This window comes from Leuciscus leuciscus (assembly GCF_965113295.1).
Source record: "Leuciscus leuciscus genome assembly, chromosome: 2".
Taxonomy (NCBI): Eukaryota; Metazoa; Chordata; class Actinopteri; order Cypriniformes; family Leuciscidae; genus Leuciscus; species Leuciscus leuciscus.
In genome coordinates this window covers 65,407,569-65,430,742 of record NC_138726.1, presented here as the reverse complement: position 1 = coordinate 65,430,742, position 23,174 = coordinate 65,407,569, and the positions used below count along the sequence as shown (strand labels likewise).

At 41.1% G+C, this 23,174-nt stretch overlaps 2 protein-coding genes across 2 annotated transcripts in view; both read left to right on the top strand.

Moving 5' to 3' along the window:
- The window catches only part of LOC309492652 (butyrophilin subfamily 1 member A1-like), a 255,379-nt gene extending 236,510 nt beyond the window's left edge, over positions 1 to 18,869 (top strand). Inside the window, exons 10-13 of the mRNA XM_082161659.1 lie at positions 9,006 to 9,047; positions 9,540 to 9,578; positions 18,570 to 18,611; positions 18,730 to 18,869. Coding sequence (XP_082017785.1) covers positions 9,006 to 9,047; positions 9,540 to 9,578; positions 18,570 to 18,611; positions 18,730 to 18,740 — 134 coding nt within the window. The 3' untranslated portion in view covers positions 18,741 to 18,869. The remainder of the gene's footprint in view (positions 1 to 9,005; positions 9,048 to 9,539; positions 9,579 to 18,569; positions 18,612 to 18,729) is intronic.
- Positions 18,870 to 19,317: 448 nt separating this feature from the next.
- LOC309492650 (general transcription factor II-I repeat domain-containing protein 2-like) lies at positions 19,318 to 22,828 on the top strand. The gene is made up of 2 exons (XM_082161651.1): positions 19,318 to 21,177; positions 21,449 to 22,828. Exons 1-2 carry the CDS (start codon positions 20,319 to 20,321, stop codon positions 21,961 to 21,963), a joined length of 1,374 nt encoding a protein of 457 aa, XP_082017777.1. The 5' UTR covers positions 19,318 to 20,318; the 3' UTR covers positions 21,964 to 22,828.
- Positions 22,829 to 23,174: the final 346 nt, after the last annotated feature.

Genomic DNA, 23,174 nt, shown 5'->3' with positions numbered 1-23,174 from the left:
AACGAACCTCAGGAACCTCCTGTGAGATGGAAGGATAGATATGTGGAAGTATGCGTCCTTTAGATCTATCGTGACAAACCGGATTTGATCTGACTGGGATGAGAATCGTAAGCATCTTGAACCTGATGGGAGTTTACTTCCTGTTCCAATACCCGACACTGCTCTAGGTCAACTGCAGTCCACACCACCCCGCTGAATTTCAGTGGGCGGAAATCGAATCTCAGCCTGTAACCCTTTTCTATTGTACGCAGAGGCTGATTTCGGGTGTCATTCGAGATTCGTTCTCAATCCCCTGAAGCGGCTCTCCAGCAGGGTTTGGAAACAATTCTCAATGTGCGGACGCGAGCGCTGTGTCCCCTGTCCCGAAGCGCACTTGACGGCAGAATGCAGACATTGATTTCCTGTGGGTTTAGCGAAAGGAGGCGACCTCAATCGCTCCGCCACGGAAAGGACAGCCCGAAGAGGCCCTGTGGCTAGGACCTCTTTCCCAACGCCTTCTTAGCCTGCAGGACGGTCCTCAGATCAACCTTCTTCTGAGAAGGCTTCGGTTTCTTCGGTTTCGGGTGGCAAGTGAGATATTGCTCCAGACTGTTTTTTCTCCTCCTAAAACCTGTTGACAACCGTATTGATATTGTCGCCGAACAGCCCAGAAGGCGAAATTGGGGCATCAAGGAGCAAAGCCCTATCTTTCCCACATGGACAGAAAAGATGAATGAGGTTTGCTCCATGATTTACACAAAGAATCAGGATTGGCTTAAGCCCTATTCGGACAGGATTAACTTTAGGGTAGATGGAGTAATGTAATTTTACCATAGGACGTCTGTAATATTAATGGCCAATTCGCACGGGATAAGATATCTCAGTAAAACTAGCAGAAGTGGGAGGGGTAACTCGATTTGCGCATCGCCGTCACCCTCCTGTCGTCATGTGCGTATTACGTTACTTCCTGATATCACGTGCGTAAACACATAACCTATATTTATAAAACAGTTACGTCCGGTCGAGCGATGTATTAATTAACTTCAGATTGGATTGTGTTGGTAATAGGCCCTTGCCTAACGCTAAAAGATGTTTGGTGCCTCTAACAACTTTTTTTTACTGAAGGTAAAAGACGCCGTAATCTTTACTGACATTGTCCGTGATGATCACTGAGATGCACATTCGGACGGGACTAAAATCACAAAGAAGCTCTTGTAACCCAGGTCACAAAGGGTTAAAATAGAATGTTGGTTTAAAATAAAACAACAACAAATATTATTATGTAGAAAAATAATTATCTATATTATTCAATATAGTATTAATAAAGAGAAAGAAAGAAATTTTAAAATAATTTCAAGTTGAAACTAGTCAGAGTAACCTAAAGAGATCGCTAATTGGATGAAGTGAAAGTTGAGCCCCGCCCCTAGAAGCTCGTCGAAAAGAGAGATGTGAGACGCGATGTGAGGGAAGCCATGCGAGAGCATTAGCTATATTAAAGCTGATAAGAGAGAAAAACAAACTTTGATTATATTGAACAGAATTTCTGTAATGTTCTTGATCGGAAGGAAGACTTAAGCAGTGGCGATTTACTGAAGTAACAAGGCCAAATCGATGGGTGTTTAGGATAATCACCTACATTTTTTCTTTTCTTTTTGGATTATATTCTCCTTGGTGAGTAACATTTTATTTATAAGATGTTGTTTTTGAATGTGAAACGAGTAATATGAATATCTGACTAATGTGCACGTATATAAAATGGTAATTTGAATGACGTGAAATGATGCAATTGCTGTTTAAATGAGCTGTGTACAGCTGTAAAGTGATGTGAATGTGTAAATGGTTTTTAATGTTGAAGGAAAATGTCACGTGAACCTGTCATGTTCGGTGATTGGATATACGTCAGCACCAACGGATGCGGGACGCTTTTGACAAAAAAAGATAACATTGAGCTGAGACATGTATGCGGCTGCGTCATGTTATAAAATAAAGCCTAGTAAAAGACCTAGTAAAAGACGATCTACTGTCTCCTCGTATATCTGAAGTTAGGAACACTTCACATGGTGTCAGAAGTGAACCGACACATCACGCTGACTAAAAGAAGTAGTTTGACTGGAGAAAGCTGCCCAGAATGGCAAAGTTTTCGGCGCCGGAGCAACTTAACTTCGCTAAACCGGAGGATTGGCCCGACTGGAAACAACGCTTCTCCAGGTACCGAATAGCAACAAAGCTTAACAAAGAGCCAGCCGATGTTCAGGTCAGCGCACTGATTTATTCTATGGGCCCGGAGGCAGAGCAAGTGTACAATTCATTCGTCTTGCCGGATGACGAGGAAGAAGAAGAGGATTTTGACCATGTACTGAGGCTGTTTGACGAGCACTTCGTGCCGAAAAGAAATGTGATTTTCGAGAGAGCACGTTTTCACTCGCGGACGCAAGAGGGGGGTGAGTCCGTTGAACAGTACATAAGGCACTTGTATGAACTCGCAGCCCACTGTGACTTTCATGAGAAGGAGGAGGAAATAAGAGATAGACTTGTCATAGGGATTAAAGACAAAGATCTTTCATTGAAGCTGCAAATGACAAGCGACCTCACTCTGAAAAAAGCAGTCGACATGGCCAGGCACAGTGAGCTAGTGAAGCAACAGAACAGCGAGGCTGGTGCATCAGGGCACGTTGATGAAGTGAAATCTAAAGTTTATAAAAGTAAGTGGAAAAAAACACAGTATGAGGCAGCAGGAGGACAAAAAGAAAGTGAAAGAAAAAAACTGTGGGAGATGTGGGTGCAAGCATGCAAGAGACAAATGCCCAGCTAAAGACAGAGAATGTAATAAATGCCACAAAATTGGTCACTTTGCGAACAAATGCAAAACCCGAATGATACAAGAAGTGACTGAAGATGTTGACAGCTTATTCTTAGGCTCAATTAATGAAACTACGACCAAGAATGAGGCTACAGTGGATGAAGTCATCACGGATACAGAGCCACCATGGCGCACAACTCTAATGATATGCCACACTCCAGTCAGCTTCAAGATCGATTCTGGGGCTGACACGACGATAATAAATGAGGCCACATACAACAGCCTCCGTGTCAAGCCGAAACTTAATCCAGTTACCTCTAAACTGGAAAGTCCAGGAGGAAAAGTAGTCCATTTGGGGCAATGCATAGCAAAGACACAAGAGACAAAAGGGAGAAAAACAACAGACTGTTACTTTAGAGTAATAGTGGCAAAGTCTACTTGTGATCATTTACTGAGTAGATCTGTCGGTGCTCGCCTGAGTCTAATACAACACATTGGAGAAGTCAGTGTGTTTGGGGAATTAGGACTACTTAAAGGAGACCCCATAAAAATAGTCCTAAAAGAAAACGCTAAGCCATACAGCGTCGCAGCCCCTCGCCGTATACCCATTCCACTGCTACCTAAAGTAGAGGAGGAGCTTAAGCGAATGGAGGAAAATGGCATAATAGAGCGAGTGACAGAGCCTACAGAATGGGTAGCGCCCATGATGCCTGTGATAAAGCCGAACGGAAAAGTAAGAATCTGTGTAGGTCTCACTAAACTGAATGAGAACGTGAAGAGGGAAAAGTTCATCTTGCCAACCACAGACAGCATCTTGCACAAACTAGCCGGAAGTAAAGTGTATACAACTCTGGATGCTGCCAGTGGATTTTGGCAGATGGCCCTAGATGAAGAAAGTTCAAAATTAACGACCTTTATAACACCAAATGGTCGCTACTGTTTTAAACGGCTCCCATTCGGGATTACATCGGCTCCAGAAATATTCCAGAGGAGGATGCAAGAACTACTGCATGATCACGAGGGCACAGTAGTTTACATGGACGACATACTAGTGTTCGGAGCCACTCTGGAAGAGCACGACAGCCGCCTGAAAAGGGTGATGGAGACAAAACGTGCATCTGGCTTAAAACTCAACCGCCAAAAGTGTAAGTTCAGGCAGGCTTCTCTTCACTTTCTGGGCCAGGTCATCAGTCAAGAGGGCGTGGCTCCAAGCCCAGAAAGAGTTTCCGCCATCACTGCACTAGAGACACCTACAAATGTGAGTGAGTTAAAAAGAGTACTCAGTATGGTGAATTATGTTGGTAGATACATACCCAATTTGTCGCAAATCCTCCATCCCCTTAACGAGCTGTTAAAGAATGCAGTAGCGTGGGTGTGGGACTCGCAGCAAGAAGCAGCCTTCCAGAAAGTAAAAACACTGATATCCTCTGCACCTGTTCTTCAGTACTTTGATCCAAATCTGCCCACTGTAGTAGGAGCAGACGCATCCAGTTACGGATTAGGAGGAGTACTGCTGCAGAATCATGGAGGCACACTCAAACCAGTAGCCTACTGTTCTCGTACACTAAATGAAGCGGAAAAGAAGTACGCACAAATAGAAAAGGAGTGTCTTGCTAGTGTATGGGCGTCAGAAAAGTTCTATCTATATCTGTGTGGTCTGGAAAGTTACAAATTACTTACAGACCATAAACCACTAGTGACACTCATTAACCACAGAGACCTAGACAAAACTCCACTGAGGTGCCAGCGACTTCTGATCCGCCTAATGAAGTTCAACCCTGTCGCTGAGTACATCCCAGGTAAAAACCTGATAGTACCTGATGTGTTGTCAAGGCACCCAGAGTCAAAAGTGGACGACACAAAACTGAGCGAGGACATCCAGGCATACGTGGACGCCATCGAAGAGCTCGAAAGGCCTAAAACGGTGCTGGAGCGCATAAAGACAGAGACAGAGAAGGATGGAACCCTGCAGAAAGTCAGACAGTACATTAAGTCTGGCTGGCCGCGATACAGAAAGGATGTTGTCAGACCTGCTTTAGACTATTTTAGGGAGAGAAGTAGTCTTAGTGAGCATAATGGACTGGTAAAGAAGGGAAACCAAATTGTGATCCCACAAACAATGAGAACTGAGATGCTGGAGAGAATCCACCATGGGCATCAAGGCCTAAACAAATCCAGGGAGAGATACAACGATGCCATCTGGTGGCCAAAGATAAGCCATGCAGTAAAGGAGAAAGTTTCCTCATGCCCACACTGCAATGAGCACAAACCAAGCCAAAGCCGTGAACCACTCATCACAACACCTTTGCCGGAGCTCCCTTGGCAAAAACTAGCTGCAGATCTATGTGAGTTTAAAGGAAAGAACTTCCTGGTTGTTATTGACTATTATTCAAGATGGCTTGAAGTATTGAGTCTCACCCAGACCACAAGTGAAGCAGTTATAAGGAAGCTGATGAGCATATTTACACGGTTCGGGATACCCGAAGAGCTGATAACGGATAACGGCCCGCAGTTCACCTCGCGGCAGTTCCAAGTCTTCACATCCAAGTATGACATCCAGCACACTACATCAAGCCCATATTATCCCCAAGCTAACGGGATGGCGGAGCGAGCTGTCAGGACCGCTAAAGGCATCCTTAGGCAACAAGACCCCCAGCTAGCTCTCCTGACCTACAGGGACACAGCCACGGAGCCGACAAAAGAAAGCCCGGCCAGACTCCTCATGGGGAGGAGACTGCGAACCACAGTCCCCAAACTCCACCATCAGTTGAGACCGGCATGGCCAAATCTGTCTACAGTCAGGCAGACAGATGCCAAAGCTAAGCAGGCATATGAATACACCTATAACAGGAGATACTCAGCAAAGCCACTTCCTGCCTTAGGGGTTGGAGACAGAGTGCGACTGAAAACAGACTCAGAAAAGACATGGAGAGAGACCGGGGTGATACAGGCTTCATGTTCCACTCCCCGTTCATTTGTGGTGAAAACACCACAAGGAGACACCACCAGATGAAACCGGAGGCATCTGCAGATTGTCAACCAGGAAAGGAATGACTCTCCAACACAGTCACCAAAAGTCACCTCCCCGCCGGGTAACATGGCATCTACCACCGGTCCAACTCAAACTAACTCTGAGACTAGTTGCATACCGTCGTCACCCAGAGTTTTGAGGACACGTTCTGGACGTGTTGTGAAACCTGCTGTTAAGTTGACTTATTAGTCAGAAGAAATTAGTTAACTAGTAAAGTTCACAAAAAAGTACAGACCAGTTATTTTGAAGGGCAAAGAGAAAGGTCTGAGCAGAAGGTTTGTTTATTGCTTGTTCAGTTGTATTTTTGTTAATGTTTACTTTAACAGTAAGTTAAAATAATAATATTGATAAGTCGAATAAGAGATATTATGTTTATTTGATACCAGGGTTTCCTAAAAGAAGAATATGTAAAATATTGGGTCTTCATGCTAAAAGGGCAATTTCTGTGTATGTTTCTGACTCTGAGAAACAGTTGTTTTGTTTGGTGCTGTATTAATCCCTAGACTGAAAGGGGGAGATGTCACGTGAACCTGTCATGTTCGGTGATTGGATATACGTCAGCACCAACGGATGCGGGACGCTTTTGACAAAAAAAAGATAACATTGAGCTGAGACATGTATGCGGCTGCGTCATGTTATAAAATAAAGCCTAGTAAAAGACGATCTACTGTCTCCTCGTATATCTGAAGTTAGGAACACTTCACAGAAAACGTATGTATTTGTGTGAAGTTAGTTAGTTTTGTTTTTTTCTTATTACCGAGTTCATTACCACGAGGTGCTAGCTTGCTAACCATGTACATATATTTCAATATGTGTCAACCACACGTGAGTTGATTAGCATGTCACGTTCTCTGTGTACGAGGAGAATGAAATTGATCAGACAGACATGTTTGAGTTTAAAATAGTTTATTAGAAATTGAAATGAGATATGTTGACTGAATATTTGGAAAATGTGATTTAATGACTGTTGTTTTTTTGGCTTTGTGTTTCCAAGGGCGTTTTTTTTTTTTTTTTTTTTTTTTTTTTTTTGTTGAGCATATGTGAGTGTTTCATCTGCTGCCGATCCTGAGCTTCGGTAGTTGAGATTGACGTCGAGGACTTGTCCTTGCCTTTTGCTGTGTGCGCACTGCGAGGACTGGCGAGCCATTCCCATCTGAATCGTACCTGGTGACAGTTTCAAGCGTGAGGAATACTTTGGTAGGACGAACCATTTCTTCTTTAACCACCTTTATTCTACTGGACTGAGCAACTTATTATTTTATTTTTTTCGGACTCGCTGGATTGAGAAACTGATTTTTCATGGACTAAGTCTTTTTTTTTCTCTTCCTTGAATCTGAACTGAGATACTGATTATTTGAACTGAGATACTGTTTTTTTTTCTGAAACACTGATTTTCTGAATTGAGACATTTTATTCTTTTTATTTGACATTTCAATTGAATTAGACATACTGTTGTTTATTTTGTGTTTTTGTTTTTCCATTCTAATATTTCAGTTCAAGAGTTACTAAGAAAAGAAATTCTAAAAATATATGAAAAAAATATAAATACTTTTCTTATGGTTAATACTTACCATTGATGTTTTGAGTGGTTATTCCCCTTTTGTTGCAGTAGTGTATTATAATTTTTTTCCCTCCAGAGAGTCGTACTTAATCTTCTGTGACTGGTCTATACTTAGTTTAAATTTGTGATATAGGTTACACTCTGCTAATTATTACTTTACCCCACCTCTCCGTGTTAAACTAGTCCTGTCCGAATAGGGCTTTAGTTCCCCAAAGTGTTGTTCCGACGCAGTGCGATTTCCCTCGAAAGGGAACTGGATATTTTAAAGTTACCAAAATCAACACAATGTTTGGAAAACGCTCTTAGAACAAACATTTGTTTGCTGGGAAGCAGCCTTCATTAATCCAATAGAGATTGCATTTACCCAAAGAAATAAAAAATATACTTGCACAGTGTTTGTAGAACATCTGTCTCTTCTCTTCCAGCTTTAGGATCTGCTCCTGTCCTGTTTCCACAGCCTCTGGATGATGGACGTATGAACATCAGCTGTAAGTCCAGCGGCTGGTATCCAGAGCCGAACGTCACCTGGATGTCAGATGAGCGAACGGTTCTCCGTCCTGGAGGACTGTCTCGCAGTCGTGGAGCAGATGAGATGTTCTCTGTCCACAGCTGGATGGCCATCTCTCACTCGGACGTTCAACTGGTCTCATGTTCAATGTCTCTCAAAACTGGAGAGTTCAGAGAAGGAAGATTGACATACAAGCCATCATCTCTTCAGGTCAGAGAACATTTTAGAACAAACATATTTGTAGATATCCGAACAAAGGCTGTGTTCACAGACAATGCGGTTGTGAGTTCTGAAAAGTTTCGGGTGTGAGTTTGGTTAGTCAAATTAAATTTGACATTTTTCAACCATCCAATTAAAAATAAAATCCCATCCTACATTTAGTTCTCAATCCTGTTTCAGAAGAAAAATGGATTATGAACGACATTTTTATGTTTACAAAGTAAATAAATAAAAAAATCTACTTAATCATTGTAATGGATTTATATATTTTGAAGATATTAAGATTGATCTGGTTTGTCTTCCTCAGATCCATGGAAGGCTCTTTTCTTCAGCCTTCTCATCTGTGCTCTTCTGGGTTTGACTGGGCTGATCCTGTACAAATACAGACATAAACTTACAGGTACAATCTGGTTAAAAGATTAAAATTATTTCATCTTTAAAAGTTTTTTATGCGGGTATTTTATGCTTGTGTTGATTTTTTTTTTTTTATCTTTCTTTCAGGGAAGAAAACAGTTAAAGAAGGTAATTAAACTACACACATTTCATTTTAAGATCCAAAACACATGTGAATCCACTTAACAGCAGAATTTATTATGGTTTACAATTTCTGGAATATTTGTGGAAACAATTAATAATTAAATCTTCAAACTAAAATTTTCTCTCATTTTAGTTTGTGACGATGAAACTATGGAGCGTCTGACAAAAGAAGGTACCTGAAGAAATATCCAATATCAGCAATAATATCTGACGCTATCCACTAAACTTCAAACAAATGCTCATGTGTATTTTGTAGCAGAAATCTTATACCAGAACACATTTCCAGCTAATAGTAATAACTGTATATGTCCACAATTACAGCTGTAGTTTTCTTTTTCTAAAACCTTAAATTATTTGTTTTTTAATTTAGTTGTGGGAGACAAAATTACAGAAGAACTGAAGAAAGATACAGGTATTTTATGATTATATCTCAGTTATATATGTATAAGGTAAAATGAAGTGGTTACACACAGAAGCCACAGTGCATTCAGAGAAACACCAAATCACGAGGCAGATGTGATGGAAATCATTCAGTTTATGACTGTAGAATTCACACCCTCAGCAAACACTGATACAGCACTTTTCATTTCTTATTCTAAGATATAATTGATCATTAAGAACATCATCATTTCAAACCAATCTGATCTGAATGTCTTGAAAGACTGACACAACTAAAGTAATTCCTGGATGAACGGATGAACACTAGGAGCAGTGCGGTGTTTTTATGAGGCTAGAATGACCTTTGACCCTGAGCCTAAGAAGCGTAACTGACCGCAATACAAGTTAATATATAAAAGAGATTCTAGCTGAAAGAGTTAAGAGTTATTGAGGTTTATAGTGTCTGGAGTATTTGTGGAAGCTGAATGATAATTAATCCCTCCAATCAAATTTTCTCTCATTTTAGTTTGTGACGATGAATCTACGGAGAAACTGCCAAAAGAAGGTACTTGAAGTTGTTGTTCTTTGATATATATTTTACAAGAACTGAAACCGCTGAAGTCAAGTCAAGTTTATTTGTATAGCGCTTTTCACAATACAGATTGTATCAAAGCAGCTTCACAGTATTAAATTAAAATAATACAACAAAGTTTGTTTCAAGAGGAATTTATTGATTGATAAAATTAAATTAAATATCCCCAAAATATCCCCAACTGAGCAAGCCAAAGGCAACAGTGGCAAGGAACCGAAAAACTCCATCAAGTGACCTAATGGTGTCCTAAAACTCTATCAGGTGACCTAATGGAGAAAAAAAAAACCTTGGGAGAACCCAGGCTCAGTCGGGGGCCAGTTCTCCTCTGGCATTTATGAGCTAGAGGCCGGATTGTAGTTTGAACTGTAGGATTATATGAATGCCTGGCTGAAGAGATGCGACTTTAATATAGTTTTAAACTGGGAGAGCGAGTCTGAGCAACGAACAGTATCAGGAAGACTATTCCAGAGTTTTGGAGCCAAATGTGAAAATGCTCTCCCTCCTTTGGTGGTTCTGGATATCCTAGGTATGACCAAAAGCCTTGAATTTAGTGATCTTAAAGAGCGCGATGGATTATAGGGCGATAGAAGATCCGTTAAATAGACTGGAGCTAAGCCGTTTAGGGCTTTATAAGTCAGTGGCAATACCTTGTAATTAATACGGAACTTTATAGGTAACCAATGCAGTGATGATAAAATCGGTGTTATATGATCATATTTTCTTGATCTCGTAAGAACTCTAGCGGCGGCATTTTGGACTAACTGTAGCTTGTTTATTGAGGATGCAGGACAACCAGCTAATAAAGCATTACAGTAATCCAGTCTCGAGGTCATGAATGCATGAACTAACTTTTCTGCATCAGAAACTGATAGCATATTACGTAGCTTAGCAATGTTTCTAAGGTGGAAAAAGGCTGTTTTTGTAACATATGAAATATGATTTTCAAAAGACAGGTTGCAATCGAGTATAACACCCAGGTCTTTTACTGTAGAGGATAAAGTAACAGGACATCCTATGATGTTAAAGTTGTATTGTGCGAGGTTTTGTGGGCGGTTTTTTGAACCGATAAGTATTACCTCTGTCTTGTCTGGATTTAATAAAAGAAAATTACGCGTCATCCAATCTTTTATATCTTTAACACACTGTCAATTTGGAAAATTTAGCGTTTTCATCCGGCCGTGATGAAATATATATTTGAGTGTCATCAGCATAACAATGGAAACTAATTCCATGTTTCCTTATAATATTTCCAAGTGGCATCATATATATGGAAAATAACAGAGGGCCTAATACAGATCCCTGCGGCACTCCATAGTTTACTGGAGTTATGATCGATTTTTCTCCATTTAACCCTCTGGAGTCTGAGCGTTTTTTTGGGCCCTGGGGGTGTTCTGACATGCCCTGACATTTGTGCTTTTTTCAGTTGCTTATAAACATATTAATGGCAAAGGTGTAAATTCACTCTATATAGCACAAACAGGACTACAATAATATGTGAGCCACATGTATGTACATGTTTTCATTTTTGAGAGAATAATGTTTATGCGTGGTTATCGAAAAAACTAAAAATTTAAGTTTTTGAAATAAGGCCACAAAACACATACTAAATATGTGGCAATAAGACTTTTGACTAATGGATGTCGTCGCCTATAGTTTTTTCTTCAAAATTATGTGAAAATAGTCTTGCTTTATCGTTCACATAAAACCATACATTGATTTAAATTGATGTAAAACAGGTTTTGCTTGGAAAGCCAATATGCGAGGGGGCGTGAACGAGGAGTGGTTTACACCTTAGAATACAATGTCCCACCCACTCTGCATAATGATGAGCCATTCACTCAGGTGTGACACTGACTGAGCCACAATGCAAGGACAAAAGATATATTTAGAAGAAGACTTATATTGACCATTTAAGATTTTGCTTACATCTATCTTGTAAATATGTTTTGCTATTTTATTAAAACGGTTACAATTACAACAATAATTACAATTTCAACAATATTTCAAGTGTACTCTTTCTTTGTAAAAAAAATGATTATAGGCCTACATTTTATCTATGTATTCATTAGTTTGAATATAGCCAACATTGGAACAGCTAACATCTTAGTTGATGACTTTATTTTTGACAAAAATAGTATTTTATATATAGAAATGGCTAAACAAAAGCTTATTTGATGTGGCAGTATATTCTACAGTAAAAACTGTACCCAAATCTACTAAACAAAATGTTGTCTTTCATATTTCGTCTGAATGTAACGTTTTTACTCATCTCAGTATAGCAATACAGTTTGCTAAAACATCATCATTCATTCACACACGAGATTTAAATTTAAACTGTCTTTGCCAGCTGTGGTAAACAGCGCGCATCTCTGCCGTTTATTCATTCATAAACAGAAACCCACGTGAAGAAATTCACGTGAGAAGGAAAAAACTTACTAGTATTCCTCAGCTCGCTCCTCGATATACCCGCACTTCTGAGGGACATTTTCCATTTGTATTATTCCTCACAGCGCTGCAAGACGGTGTAAACAATGATCTAAATAAACTTGTGTGTTTTCTCGAGCTGATGGGGGCGTTCACAGGATTGCCTCAGCCATTTGCGTTTGAATAGCGCGCGCTCTCCGTGGGCGGGGCCGATTATAACGTAATGAGCTGAGATAAGCTCGACTGGAATCGCTCTCTTTTAATACAGATTTCACAAGATGAGAATATTTGTTTTTTATATAAATTACTTCATTTAAAAGAAGAGAATTCAAGCTTCATGCCTGTGTGTCTGTATGCCTGTTTGACTGAGTATTCGCTCAGTTATTGTTCATTTTCGGACGCGTTTCAGAATGGACTTCACTGGCAGAGAGAAGGCAGAACTCGCTTCGTGTTTATTTTTCTTTATTTGGCAAAAAGCACAACACTTTGTTTTTATTGTGAGTATACACAAAAATAATACACATTTAACAGAATCGATTGATGTATGAAACTCCTATGGAAAATCAAAGTCAACAGAGTATTTATGAGTTTCTTTTACACTAATAAAAAAAAAGCGAGCTGGTATCGCCGGCGATACCATAGACCTCAGGGGGTTAAATAGACAAAATGGTAGCAGTCAGATAGGTATGATTTGAACCAGCTTAATGCTTGTCCTTGAACACCAGTATAATTTTGAAGTCGATCTAAGAGTATTGTGTGATCTATAGTATCGAACGCAGCACTAAGATCAAGTAAAACTAGTATTGAGATACAGCCTTGGTCAGAAGCTAAAAGTAAATCATTTGTGATTTTAACGAGCGCAGTTTCAGTGCTATGATGCGGTCTGAATCCAGACTGAAACTTTTCATAGATATCATTTTGTTGCAAGAAAGAGCCCAGTTGAGCGGACACCACTTTTTCTAATATTTTAGACATAAATGGAAGATTTGAAATGGGTCTATAATTTGCTAGATTATTATGATCTAAATGTGGTTTCTTAATGAGAGGTTTTATAACTGCCAGTTTGAATGTTCTTGGAACATGACCTAAAGATAAAGACGAGATAATAATATTGAGGAGAGGCTCTTCCACTACAGGTAACACTTCTTTCAGTAGTTTAGTTGGTATAGGATCTAATAAACATGTTGTTGTTTTAGATGAAGTGATAAGTTTATTTAACTCTTTTTGTTCTATAGTTGTAAAGCACTGTAATTGTTCTTGCGGGGTGATAATTGAAGCTGAATTATAAGGCGCGATTGAAGATTGAACGATTGACGAATTGTGGTTCTGATGCTTTCTATTTTCTCAGTGAAGAAGTTCATGAAATCATTACTACTGAACTGTAACGGGATATTTTGTTCGGGTGACGTCTGTTTATTTGTTAGTCTAGCCACGGTGTTAAATAAAAACCTTGGATTGTTTTGGTTGTTTTCTATTAGTTTGCGGAGGTGCTCAGCCCTGGCAGCTTTTAGGGCCTTTTTATAACGTGACATACTGTCTTTCCACGCGATTCTAAAGACCTCTAAATTAGTTTGTTTCCATTTACGCTCTAAAATACGGGTTTCTCTCTTTAAAACATGCGTAGTATTGTTATACCATGGTGCTTTATTTTTCTCTCTGACCTTTTTTAATTTAATAGGTGCAACCACATCCAATGTTCTAGAGAGAATGGTGCTCATAGTGCTAGTTAGTTCTTCTAGTTCATCTGTTTGTTTGGGTTCAGGCAGCAGCTGAGACAGATTAGATAAGCAATTTGAGAAATTATCTATGGTGGATGGGAGGATTGTTCTGCCTGGTTGATAACGCGGCGCCGCATGACATATTACAGCAGTACGTAATATGCAAGTTACCATGTAGTGATCAGTGACTTCATCACTTTGTGGAATGATATCTATATCGGTTGGATCGGTTCCATGTGATATAATTAAATCGAGTGTATGATTAAGACGATGTGTTGGTCCGGTGACGTTTTGCTTGACCCCAAATGAATTTAATAAATCTGTAAACGCAGCTCCTAACGCATCATTTGGATTATCTACGTGTATGTTAAAATCTCCAACAATTAATGCTTTATCGACATTGACTAATAGGTCTGAGAGAAAATCTGCAAACTCTTTTAGGAAATCAGCGTAAGGCCCTGGCGGTCTATATGGTGGTTGGTGGTGGTTGAGGAGATTCCCCCCTTCCATGTAAAGCGCTTTGAGTGCCGAGAAAAGCGCTATATAAATGTAATGAATTATTATTATTATATACGGTAGCCAAGGCTAGAGATAATTGGGATGTTTTTCTAACATCTAAGAGCGTAACATTTAGTACAAGTACTTCAAATGAAATAAACTTATAACCCGTTTTCTGAGTAACATTTAGAATATCTCTATAAATGGTTGCAACACCACCGCCACGACCAATCAGACGGGGCTCATGCTTATAACAGTATCCAGGAGGAGTAGACTCATTAATACCGAAATAATCATTTGGTTTAAGCCAGGTTTCAGTAAGGCAAAGTACATCGAAGCTATTATCTGTGACTATTTCATTTACAATAACTGCCTTAGGTGTGAGTGATCTAATGTTTAGAAGACCTAGCTTTAGAAATAGTTTTTGTTTACTAATAGCAACATTTTCTGTTTTAATAACAATTAGATTTTTCCTAGATCCTGCAGTAGATTTATTATTTGATCTCACTAAACGAGGAATAGACACGGTTTCTATGCAATGTTCTACACTAGTATTTATATCAGTTAAATTGGTGCAGCAGAGACTATGATTTGGACTTTTGGTTACTAGTCAAAGGGTATTTAACATTTTGGAGATGTTATCCGACAGAAGATCCGCTCCGAAACTCCTTGGGTGTAAGCCATCATCACGGAAAAGCCTAGGACGCTCCCAAAACAGATTCCAATTATTTACAAAGAGCAGTTTCTGCTCATTGCACCATGACATTAACCATTCATTTAGCGCAAATAATCTGCTGAACTTTTCATGCCCTAATCGGTACGTGGGAAGCGGTCCTGACACAATGATCGTTGTTTCAGGCGATGTGCTGCGTACAGTATCGATTAGATTCCTGAAGTCTTTCTTCAGAATCTCCGTCTGGCGCAGCCTGATGTCGTTCACTCCCGCGTGCAGGACCACAGTTCCGACGCGCTCGTCACCGTTCAGGATCTCGGGAACGCGAGCAGCGATTTCAGAAACACGAGCACCAGGAAAGCAGTGACTTTGCACCTTACTTTTACCTAACGTAGCGTGTACGTGCCGAACGATGGAATCGCCGATGATCACAGCATCATGTTCTGTTTCGCGTAGAGGGGAGAAGCGGTTTTGTGTGGATAACTCGAAAACCGGGAGGGTCGGAGAAAGTCTTGGTCTAAACCTGACTCGCGTCTTCCGCTGCGGAACCACCCAGGCTTCGTGGTGGCGTGTTGGAGCCGGAGTGAACGAGACCATGGCTGATTGCGACCGATGCTGAGGAACGCACGGAGTAGACGCGGTCGGAGTCAGCGGGTTAGTAACGTTAAACACTGATTTGTGTGCATCGGCGCGTGATGTTTCAAGAGCCAAACACCGGTCTCTCAGCTCGTCCTGTCTCAATAAAAGGTCGTGGATCTGTTTCTCAACAGCTTCCAGCTCAGACTGCAGTGCGTGCAGCTCAAATGTGTCCTCACCTGCACCAAGCGGTAGACTACTTACATCTGATATATTCGCCATTTTAACAGATGGACAGTGAGTTAGCAAGGAAGCTACCAGTGATGCTATCAATATTAATACTAATTTATGACTGAAGTCTTGGATATAATCCGTTTATTTTATTTTATTTTTTATTTTTTTTATTTTTTAGTGGTAGGGGTGTAGAGTAGATGCTCAACAGTCCGCGTTGTAACTATGAGGTTTGAGCAGTAGTGCTTCTCAGTGAGGAAAAGCAGAAAATGTTCGTTGTAAGCGAGTTGAAAGAGAAAAATCAAGAATTATAAATCAAATCGATAGAGCTCCAAAAACAACAACGCATTCAGACGCGACGCATGATAATAACAGGACAAGACATTACTCACCGTGTTTGTGGAGTGTTTCTTACTCACCTGAGCTTTTATGAACTCAAAGGCGCGAGCGCGCGAGAGAAAATAAATAAATAAAAATAGCTGAGCGCACGGGTGGCGCGTTAACAGGCTAGCGAATTACTAGCGTGTTGTGCTAGTAGTAACGGAAGCTTGCGATGTCAGGTTAATCTGAGATGTTGGGTAAGCTGTATTTAGTAGTAGTATAAACAACTAGAAATTGTAGTAAATGATGGTTCAAAACAAGGAAATACGAGGCTAAGACGGAGCTTACAGCACCGAAGCAAACACACTCACAGCAGGCAGCGAGGCAGACAGGAGCAATCGATTGAAGTGACGCACTAATCATTAAATAAACATTAACATTCATGTTTTAGCAGAAGAAAACATTAAAGGGATACTTCAGGATTTAGCATTGAACTTTGTATTAGTAGAAAACCTGTAGTATTTTCGAATTACCGTGCTTTCCACCCTCATATCCCCCTGAGACGAGAGATTTATGTATTTTTTTGTCTGGAAAAAATCTTGGAGGCGAGAGACTACAGCCAGTAGGAGGGGCTGTCCCGCATGTTCTGAACCCGCCCATAGAGGGATCTCACTCACAGAATGTACACATAGAGTCAGCCGTCTTTTTTTTTGGAAGCTAAGCTAACAGGCTCTTGTTCTGTGGAGAAAGCTGAGTAGTAGGAGAAAGCTGAGTATTAGGGGGTTACCATCCTCTTTTTCCCGGACATGTCCGGCCGTCGAGATCGTCCAAAATGTCCGGGATTCGGCTTTTGCTTTCTGCAGTCGCCATTCATTGTTTACATGCACACCTTTTGTTTCAATCTAACTGAATTCATTCCGATTGGTGAATCTGAATGTAGTGTTTACATGAACGCTAAACAAGTGATCGGTTGATGTGCGTTTTAACATTGCTAAGAAAATTCCCGCTCCTCAGTGAGAGATACGAGATCGGTGCGTCTCAGTAATCACGCCACCAGCCTCACGCCGTTCTCCCGTGGCCGTAAGCCTCGTCCTGCTCGCCGTTCTCCCGCGCCCCTCAGCCTCGTCCTGCTCGCCGTTCTCCCGCGCCCCTCAGCCTCGTCCTGCTCGCCGTTCTCCCGCGGCCGTCAGCCTCGTCCTGCTCGCCGTTCTCCCGCGCCCCTCAGCCTCGTCCTGCTCGCCGTTCCCCCGCGCCCCTCAGCCTCGTCCTGCTCGCCGTTCTCCCGCGCCCCTCAGCCTCGTCCTGCTCGCCGTTCTCCCGCGCCCCTCAGCCTCGTCCTGCTCGCCGTTCTCCCGCGGCCGTCAGCCTCGTCCTGCTCGCCGTTCTCCCGCGCCCCTCAGCCTCGTCCTGCTCGCCGTTCTCCCGCGCCCCTCAGCCTCGTCCTGCTCGCCGTTCTCCCGCGCCCCTCAGCCTCGTCCTGCTCGCCGTTCTCCCGCGACCCTCAGCCTCGTCCTGCTCGCCGTTCTCCCGCGGCCCTCAGCCTCGTCCTGCTCGCCGTTCTCCCGCGCCCCTCAGCCTCGTCCTGCTCGCCGTTCTCCCGCGCCCCTCAGCCTCGTCCTGCTCGCCGTTCTCCCGCGCCCCTCAGCCTCGTCCTGCTCGCCACAGTAAACATGATGAATGGCGACTGTAGAACGCAAAAGCCGAATCCCGGACATTTTGGGCGATCTCGAAATCCTGGGCAAACTCGTCACGGAGACTCACTAGTAGCCTAGCCTTGTTGCTTTCAACTGCGCTCTCTAACCGGGAGGCGTGGCTTGGGAGTGGCCTCGTAGAGCAGCGAATCAAGTGCATTCTGGGAGTTGTTGTCTTTCATCCACATGAGCCAAAAATACATTTTCTGGCTTTTCTCAGTCTAGAAAGCTCCAAATTCAAAAATAATTTCACATTTCTTCTACATAAATGACCCATTTTAAATACACATTCATCTTTCCAGAGGTGAAGTATCCCTTTAATATCACAGGTTTGGTGACTCAAAAAACACTTTGTTTAGGACTGAACTATTCACACACACACTCTCTCACACAGACACTCAGACACACTCACTCTCTCTCACACACACACACACACACACACACACACACACACACACACACACACACAGACACAGACACAGACACACACACACACACACACACACACACACACACACACACACACACTCACTCACTCTCTCACACACACACACACACACACACACACACACACACACACACACACACACACACACACACTCACTCACTCACTCACTCACTCACTCACTCACTCACTCACACACGTATTGTGATTCCGCTGTATATTTTACAAAGTGTTGCAGAAACATAGTGTGAACATAATCAAATATACAACTTCATTGTGGGGAATAATAAGCAATTCATAAAAGTTGATCAAACTGTTATATATTGATGATACAGATTCAGGAGTAGATTTTTTTTCTCTAAAGTCTCAAATTATTTTTCACTTTAGTTGTGGAAGACACAAATATAGAAGAACTGAGGAAACATGCAGGTATGACATCATCTCAGTTATATATATTTCCATCTTTAGTCATATATGCACATATTTGTAAATATCATCTCACACACGTTGAAGTGTATTAATAATTGTTGCATTGTTTTCTTCACAGATCACTATTGATCCTGAGCATTTACATCCAGATCTGAGGGTCACTAATGACTGTAAAATAGTGAGAGACGCTACAGGATATAAACACACTGGGAAAGGATTTCCATATGACTTATGTGCACTTGGAGCTCAAAGATTTACATCTGGCCGTCACTATTGGGAGGTTGATTTGGCACGAGAAAATACTCCTCCTAAAAACTACTGGTTAATTGGTGTGGCGAAACATGGAAATTGTCGCTTAAAGAACAGATCTGCTTTAACTCCATCAAACGGTTACTGGTTCTTGTGTTCAGACGGTCCTAATGGCTTTTACACCAACTCTGATCCACCAGTTACTCTCTCACTGACGGCGAGACCTGAACAACTGGGAGTTCTGTTAGGTTATGATCACGGTCAGCTGTCATTTTACAATGTCAAAGAGAGGAAACATCTGCTGACCATGACCTCCAGATTCACTGGACCAGTCGCTCCGCTGTTTAATCCAGGAGTAGGAGATCTGAGTTCGCTTACAATTCTGGATTGTCCAGAACCTGTAGAATCACCTGTAGAGTCCAGTCAACCTTTACTGAGTAACAGCTCAGAAGTTCAGACAGAAGAACGAATATGAAAAAACTGAAACATAAAGTTCATGGTTTGATTCCCAAAGAGCATGAATACTGATAAAATGTACAGCTTGAATACAGCAGCATCAGTTCAACCAAACATTAAGGTATGACAACTTTAGATGAAGCATCGCTTTAAATGAAGCAATATTATTACAATAATCCCATAACATCATCAGATCAAGTGCTGCACATTTGCTGCTCACAGCAACACTATTACAGCTCGAGACACTCTTGATCTGACTGATTCAGGGATCTGGTCTTGCTCTGATACTGGCAAAGTTGGCCCGTGGTAACCTTTGATTTGGCCCACCATACCGTCCGAGGAGAGAGAGGGAGAGAGGGGGGGTGATACCTTCGACACAGATCGTCATTTCTAATTTGACAACATTTTTGTTTGTTTTATTGTTGAACTACAACAGAGTAAACTGAAATTAAATGTTTAAATTAAATGTAAATTAATTCGATTTTTTCCTGTAAATGCAATTCAAGGTGCAGCACCGCGTGCTTTGCGACACTTGACGTCAATTAACGTCAACAAATAAAAAAACGCAATAATGGAGAAATCAAGGCAGTGGCACACAGACAAGAGACATTTTTTTAAAGTTTGGCAAGATGAGTTTTTATTCACTAAAAATAAAAATTTTATTCACAAGTCAAATCAAAGGCAGTATGTCTAGTTTGCAAACAGTCTGTTGCTGTTTTAAAAGAGTACAATATCCGTCGTCATTATGAAACAAAACATTCTGCAGCTTTCTCAAAGTACAGCGGCGAGGCGCGAAAACAGAAGGCTAACGAGCTGCTTGCTGAACTTCGATCTGAGCAGAGCGCGCTGCTACGTCATTCATCAGCACAAGAAAGCGCCACACGGGCCAGTTATCAGATTTCCGCTCTAATTGCTAAAAGTGGAAGAGCCTTCGCTACTGGAGAGTTCGTCAAGGAAAGTCTTGCAGTGGCTGCAGAAGCAGTTTGTCCTTCTCAGGTACGAATGTTCTCACAAATTAGCCTGTCAAGAAATACTGTTACCCGACGCATAGAGGACATGGCTCAAGACATCGGCGAGCAAATCAAGACAAAGGCAAGTGCGTTCTCTGCCTATTCAATAGCCTGCGACGAGAGCACCGATATATCCGCACAGCTGTTGGTATTTTTGCGTGGAGTAAATGAAACTTTTGATGTGACACAAGAGCTGGCTGGCATTGAGACCCTTTCTGGTACTACTAAAGGAGAAGATCTCTTTTTTGCTGTTGAGAGAGTGTTGGAAAAAAATGAATTAAAGTGGGAGAAGATGGCCGGCATTACAACTGACGGAGCGCCGGCAATGGTAGGGAGGAAATCTGGCCTTGGTACATTTGTGTCTCAGAAAGTCAGTGAATGTGGAGGAAAAGTTGTTAGGTACCACTGCATTTTACATCAAGAACAACTATGTGCTAAATCTGTCGGGCTTGTGGATGTGATGCGTGATGTCGTCAAAATTGTCAACAATATACGCTCCAAGGCGCTTTCTCACCGACAGTTCAAGACACTGATGGATGAGATGGATGCGCAGTATGGTGATGTGTTGTACCACCAGGAGGTCAGATGGCTCAGCCGTGGAAAAGTTCTCAGGAGATTTTTTGATCTGCGTGATGAGATCAGAGTTTTTCAGGAAAGCAAGGATGGTAATATTCAAGTGCCCACTGATAAGAAATGGCTCTCTGACCTGGCTTTCCTTGTGGATGTAACAGAGATGCTCAATATTTTGAATGTTCAGCTCCAGGGAAAGGACCAGATTATCACCCAGCTTTTTGATCACGTCAGAGCCTTCAAACAAAAACTACTGCTGCTCATAAGACATCTCTCAGCAGGTAACAGTAACATTTACAGTTATAATATTCAGGATATTTTGTGCAATTATAATTATATTATTATAAATTATATTTAGAATTATATGTGGAGTTTACATTTATATTTAGTCATGTCAGCATTTGTATTTTTGTTGTACATCAAGCTGATCAAATTTATCATGAAATAATAATTTCCTTCTTTTTTCAGTTATTTATTCAATTTTTTCTCCCTCTGTTTTACATGCCTGTCCCAGTCTCACACTGTTCTTTCTGTTTCTCATCCCACATGCAGGAAATTTAGCCCATTTTCCCTGTCTTGGAGAGGTAGGTATGGTGAAAGAGAAGGTCCATGAGTATGATGCTGTTCTCAGCAACCTTATCCAGGAGTTTGACAGTCGCTTTGAGGACTTCAGACACAACACTGCTGACTTTGAGTTGTTTGCTCAACCCTTCACCATCAGTGTGGATGCAGTCAGAGATGATCTTCAGATGGAACTAATTGAGCTTCAGTGTGATTCAGAACTGAAACACAAGTTCACATCCCTTCCCTTGACAGACTTCTACAAATGTGTCCCAGCAAACAGGTACCCAAAGATGTGTAAGCAGGCACAAGTGATGCTGTCTCTGTTTGGCAGTACCTACCTCTGTGAGCAGACTTTCAGTCTGATGAACTTGAACAAGAGTAAACTCAGAAGCAAAATAACTAACTCTCACCTACATAATATCTTGTCTTTGTCTGTAAGTCAGCTACAGCCCAATCTTGAAAAACTTCTGAAAAATAAGGACCAGCTTCATATCTCTCATTAGGTCACTGACATTGCAACCACATGGTTTTATTATTGCTTGTGTATTTGGCATTGAACTGCATTGTACATTTAACACTTGGGGATTGTTGGTTTTATTGTAATAAGTTCATTAAAATGCAAAACTTTACAAATAAAACTGCATTAGTTAATCAGATTAAAGTTGTTTTATATTTATTTTAAATATTATGAAATAAATAAACCCATAGCAACTTTAATGTAATACAGTTTGATTTATGATGCAAAATTTACTTTTGGCCCACGACCCTCAATCAAGTTTGATTTTTGGCCCTTCATAAGAAAAAGTTTGGGCACCCCTGATCTAGTGTCTGAAAACAGAGATGATGAAGTGAGTTATTACAGTCTTCACATATTAAAGAGTTCTTCATCCTCTCTGTTACTAACACACAACCAGTTTTACTTTCCTAGATTTAATTTCCCTAACCTGGTTATTACCGTTTTTCTCAATTGCTAAAACTCTAAAACCCATTGGCTGAACAAAGTTCTCAGTTGCCTGAACTCATTGAGCTAATTGTGCAGTCTGTTGTCAATACCTTAAACCGTTTCACATGGTAAAACACAATTTGCAGATCTCACTTAGACTTTTCAGCAAAACTCTAAACACATTCTCATTCTAAAAACACATTCTGCACTCTAATGCACATGTCATCCACACTGGTAAACACAAGTGGCAATAATCAAATACAAATAGAGAACACACGTCATTGATTGAACACAACCACTCAAAACTGATTTAACCTGTTTCAAATGATGTGACAACCAATATAAGCCAGTTCAAAGAGCAAACAGGTTGTTGAAGGTGGGAAGGAGAAAGTCTGAGAATGGATAGAAGAAACAATGTGAGAGGAGGAGGAGGGCAAGAAAGCAGGAGGGTGATGTCGACGAAGTGCTCTGGCCTGGCCTGACCCAGCCCAAAGACAAGAAGAAGCACACTGATCACATCTTTACTCCTTTGGTTTTTGTCCTGTAAGCTCAAGCTAGATCGGCCCAAAGCCGACATCCGACCAGCACAGAAGGTCTTTACGTGTTACTGTCCTTTTCTCGAGGCAAAGTATTTTTTGATTAAATGCAATACGTTTGAATATGTATTCTCTCGTTATTTCATCTGACTCCATAAATGAAAAGGTTTTAATGATATCTTTGGATCATTAATTGTGAGCGAATGTTTGACTATTCCTTTTAACTCTTTCATGA

Bases quoted from the DNA above. Each gene is read 5' to 3' on its own strand.
- LOC309492650 (XM_082161651.1), top strand. From the start codon at position 20,319: ATGTTCTCACAAATTAGCCTGTCAAGAAATACTGTTACCCGACGCATA. The intron at 21,178-21,448 runs GTAACAGTAACA...TCCCACATGCAG, and splicing joins CATAAGACATCTCTCAGCAG to GAAATTTAGCCCATTTTCCC.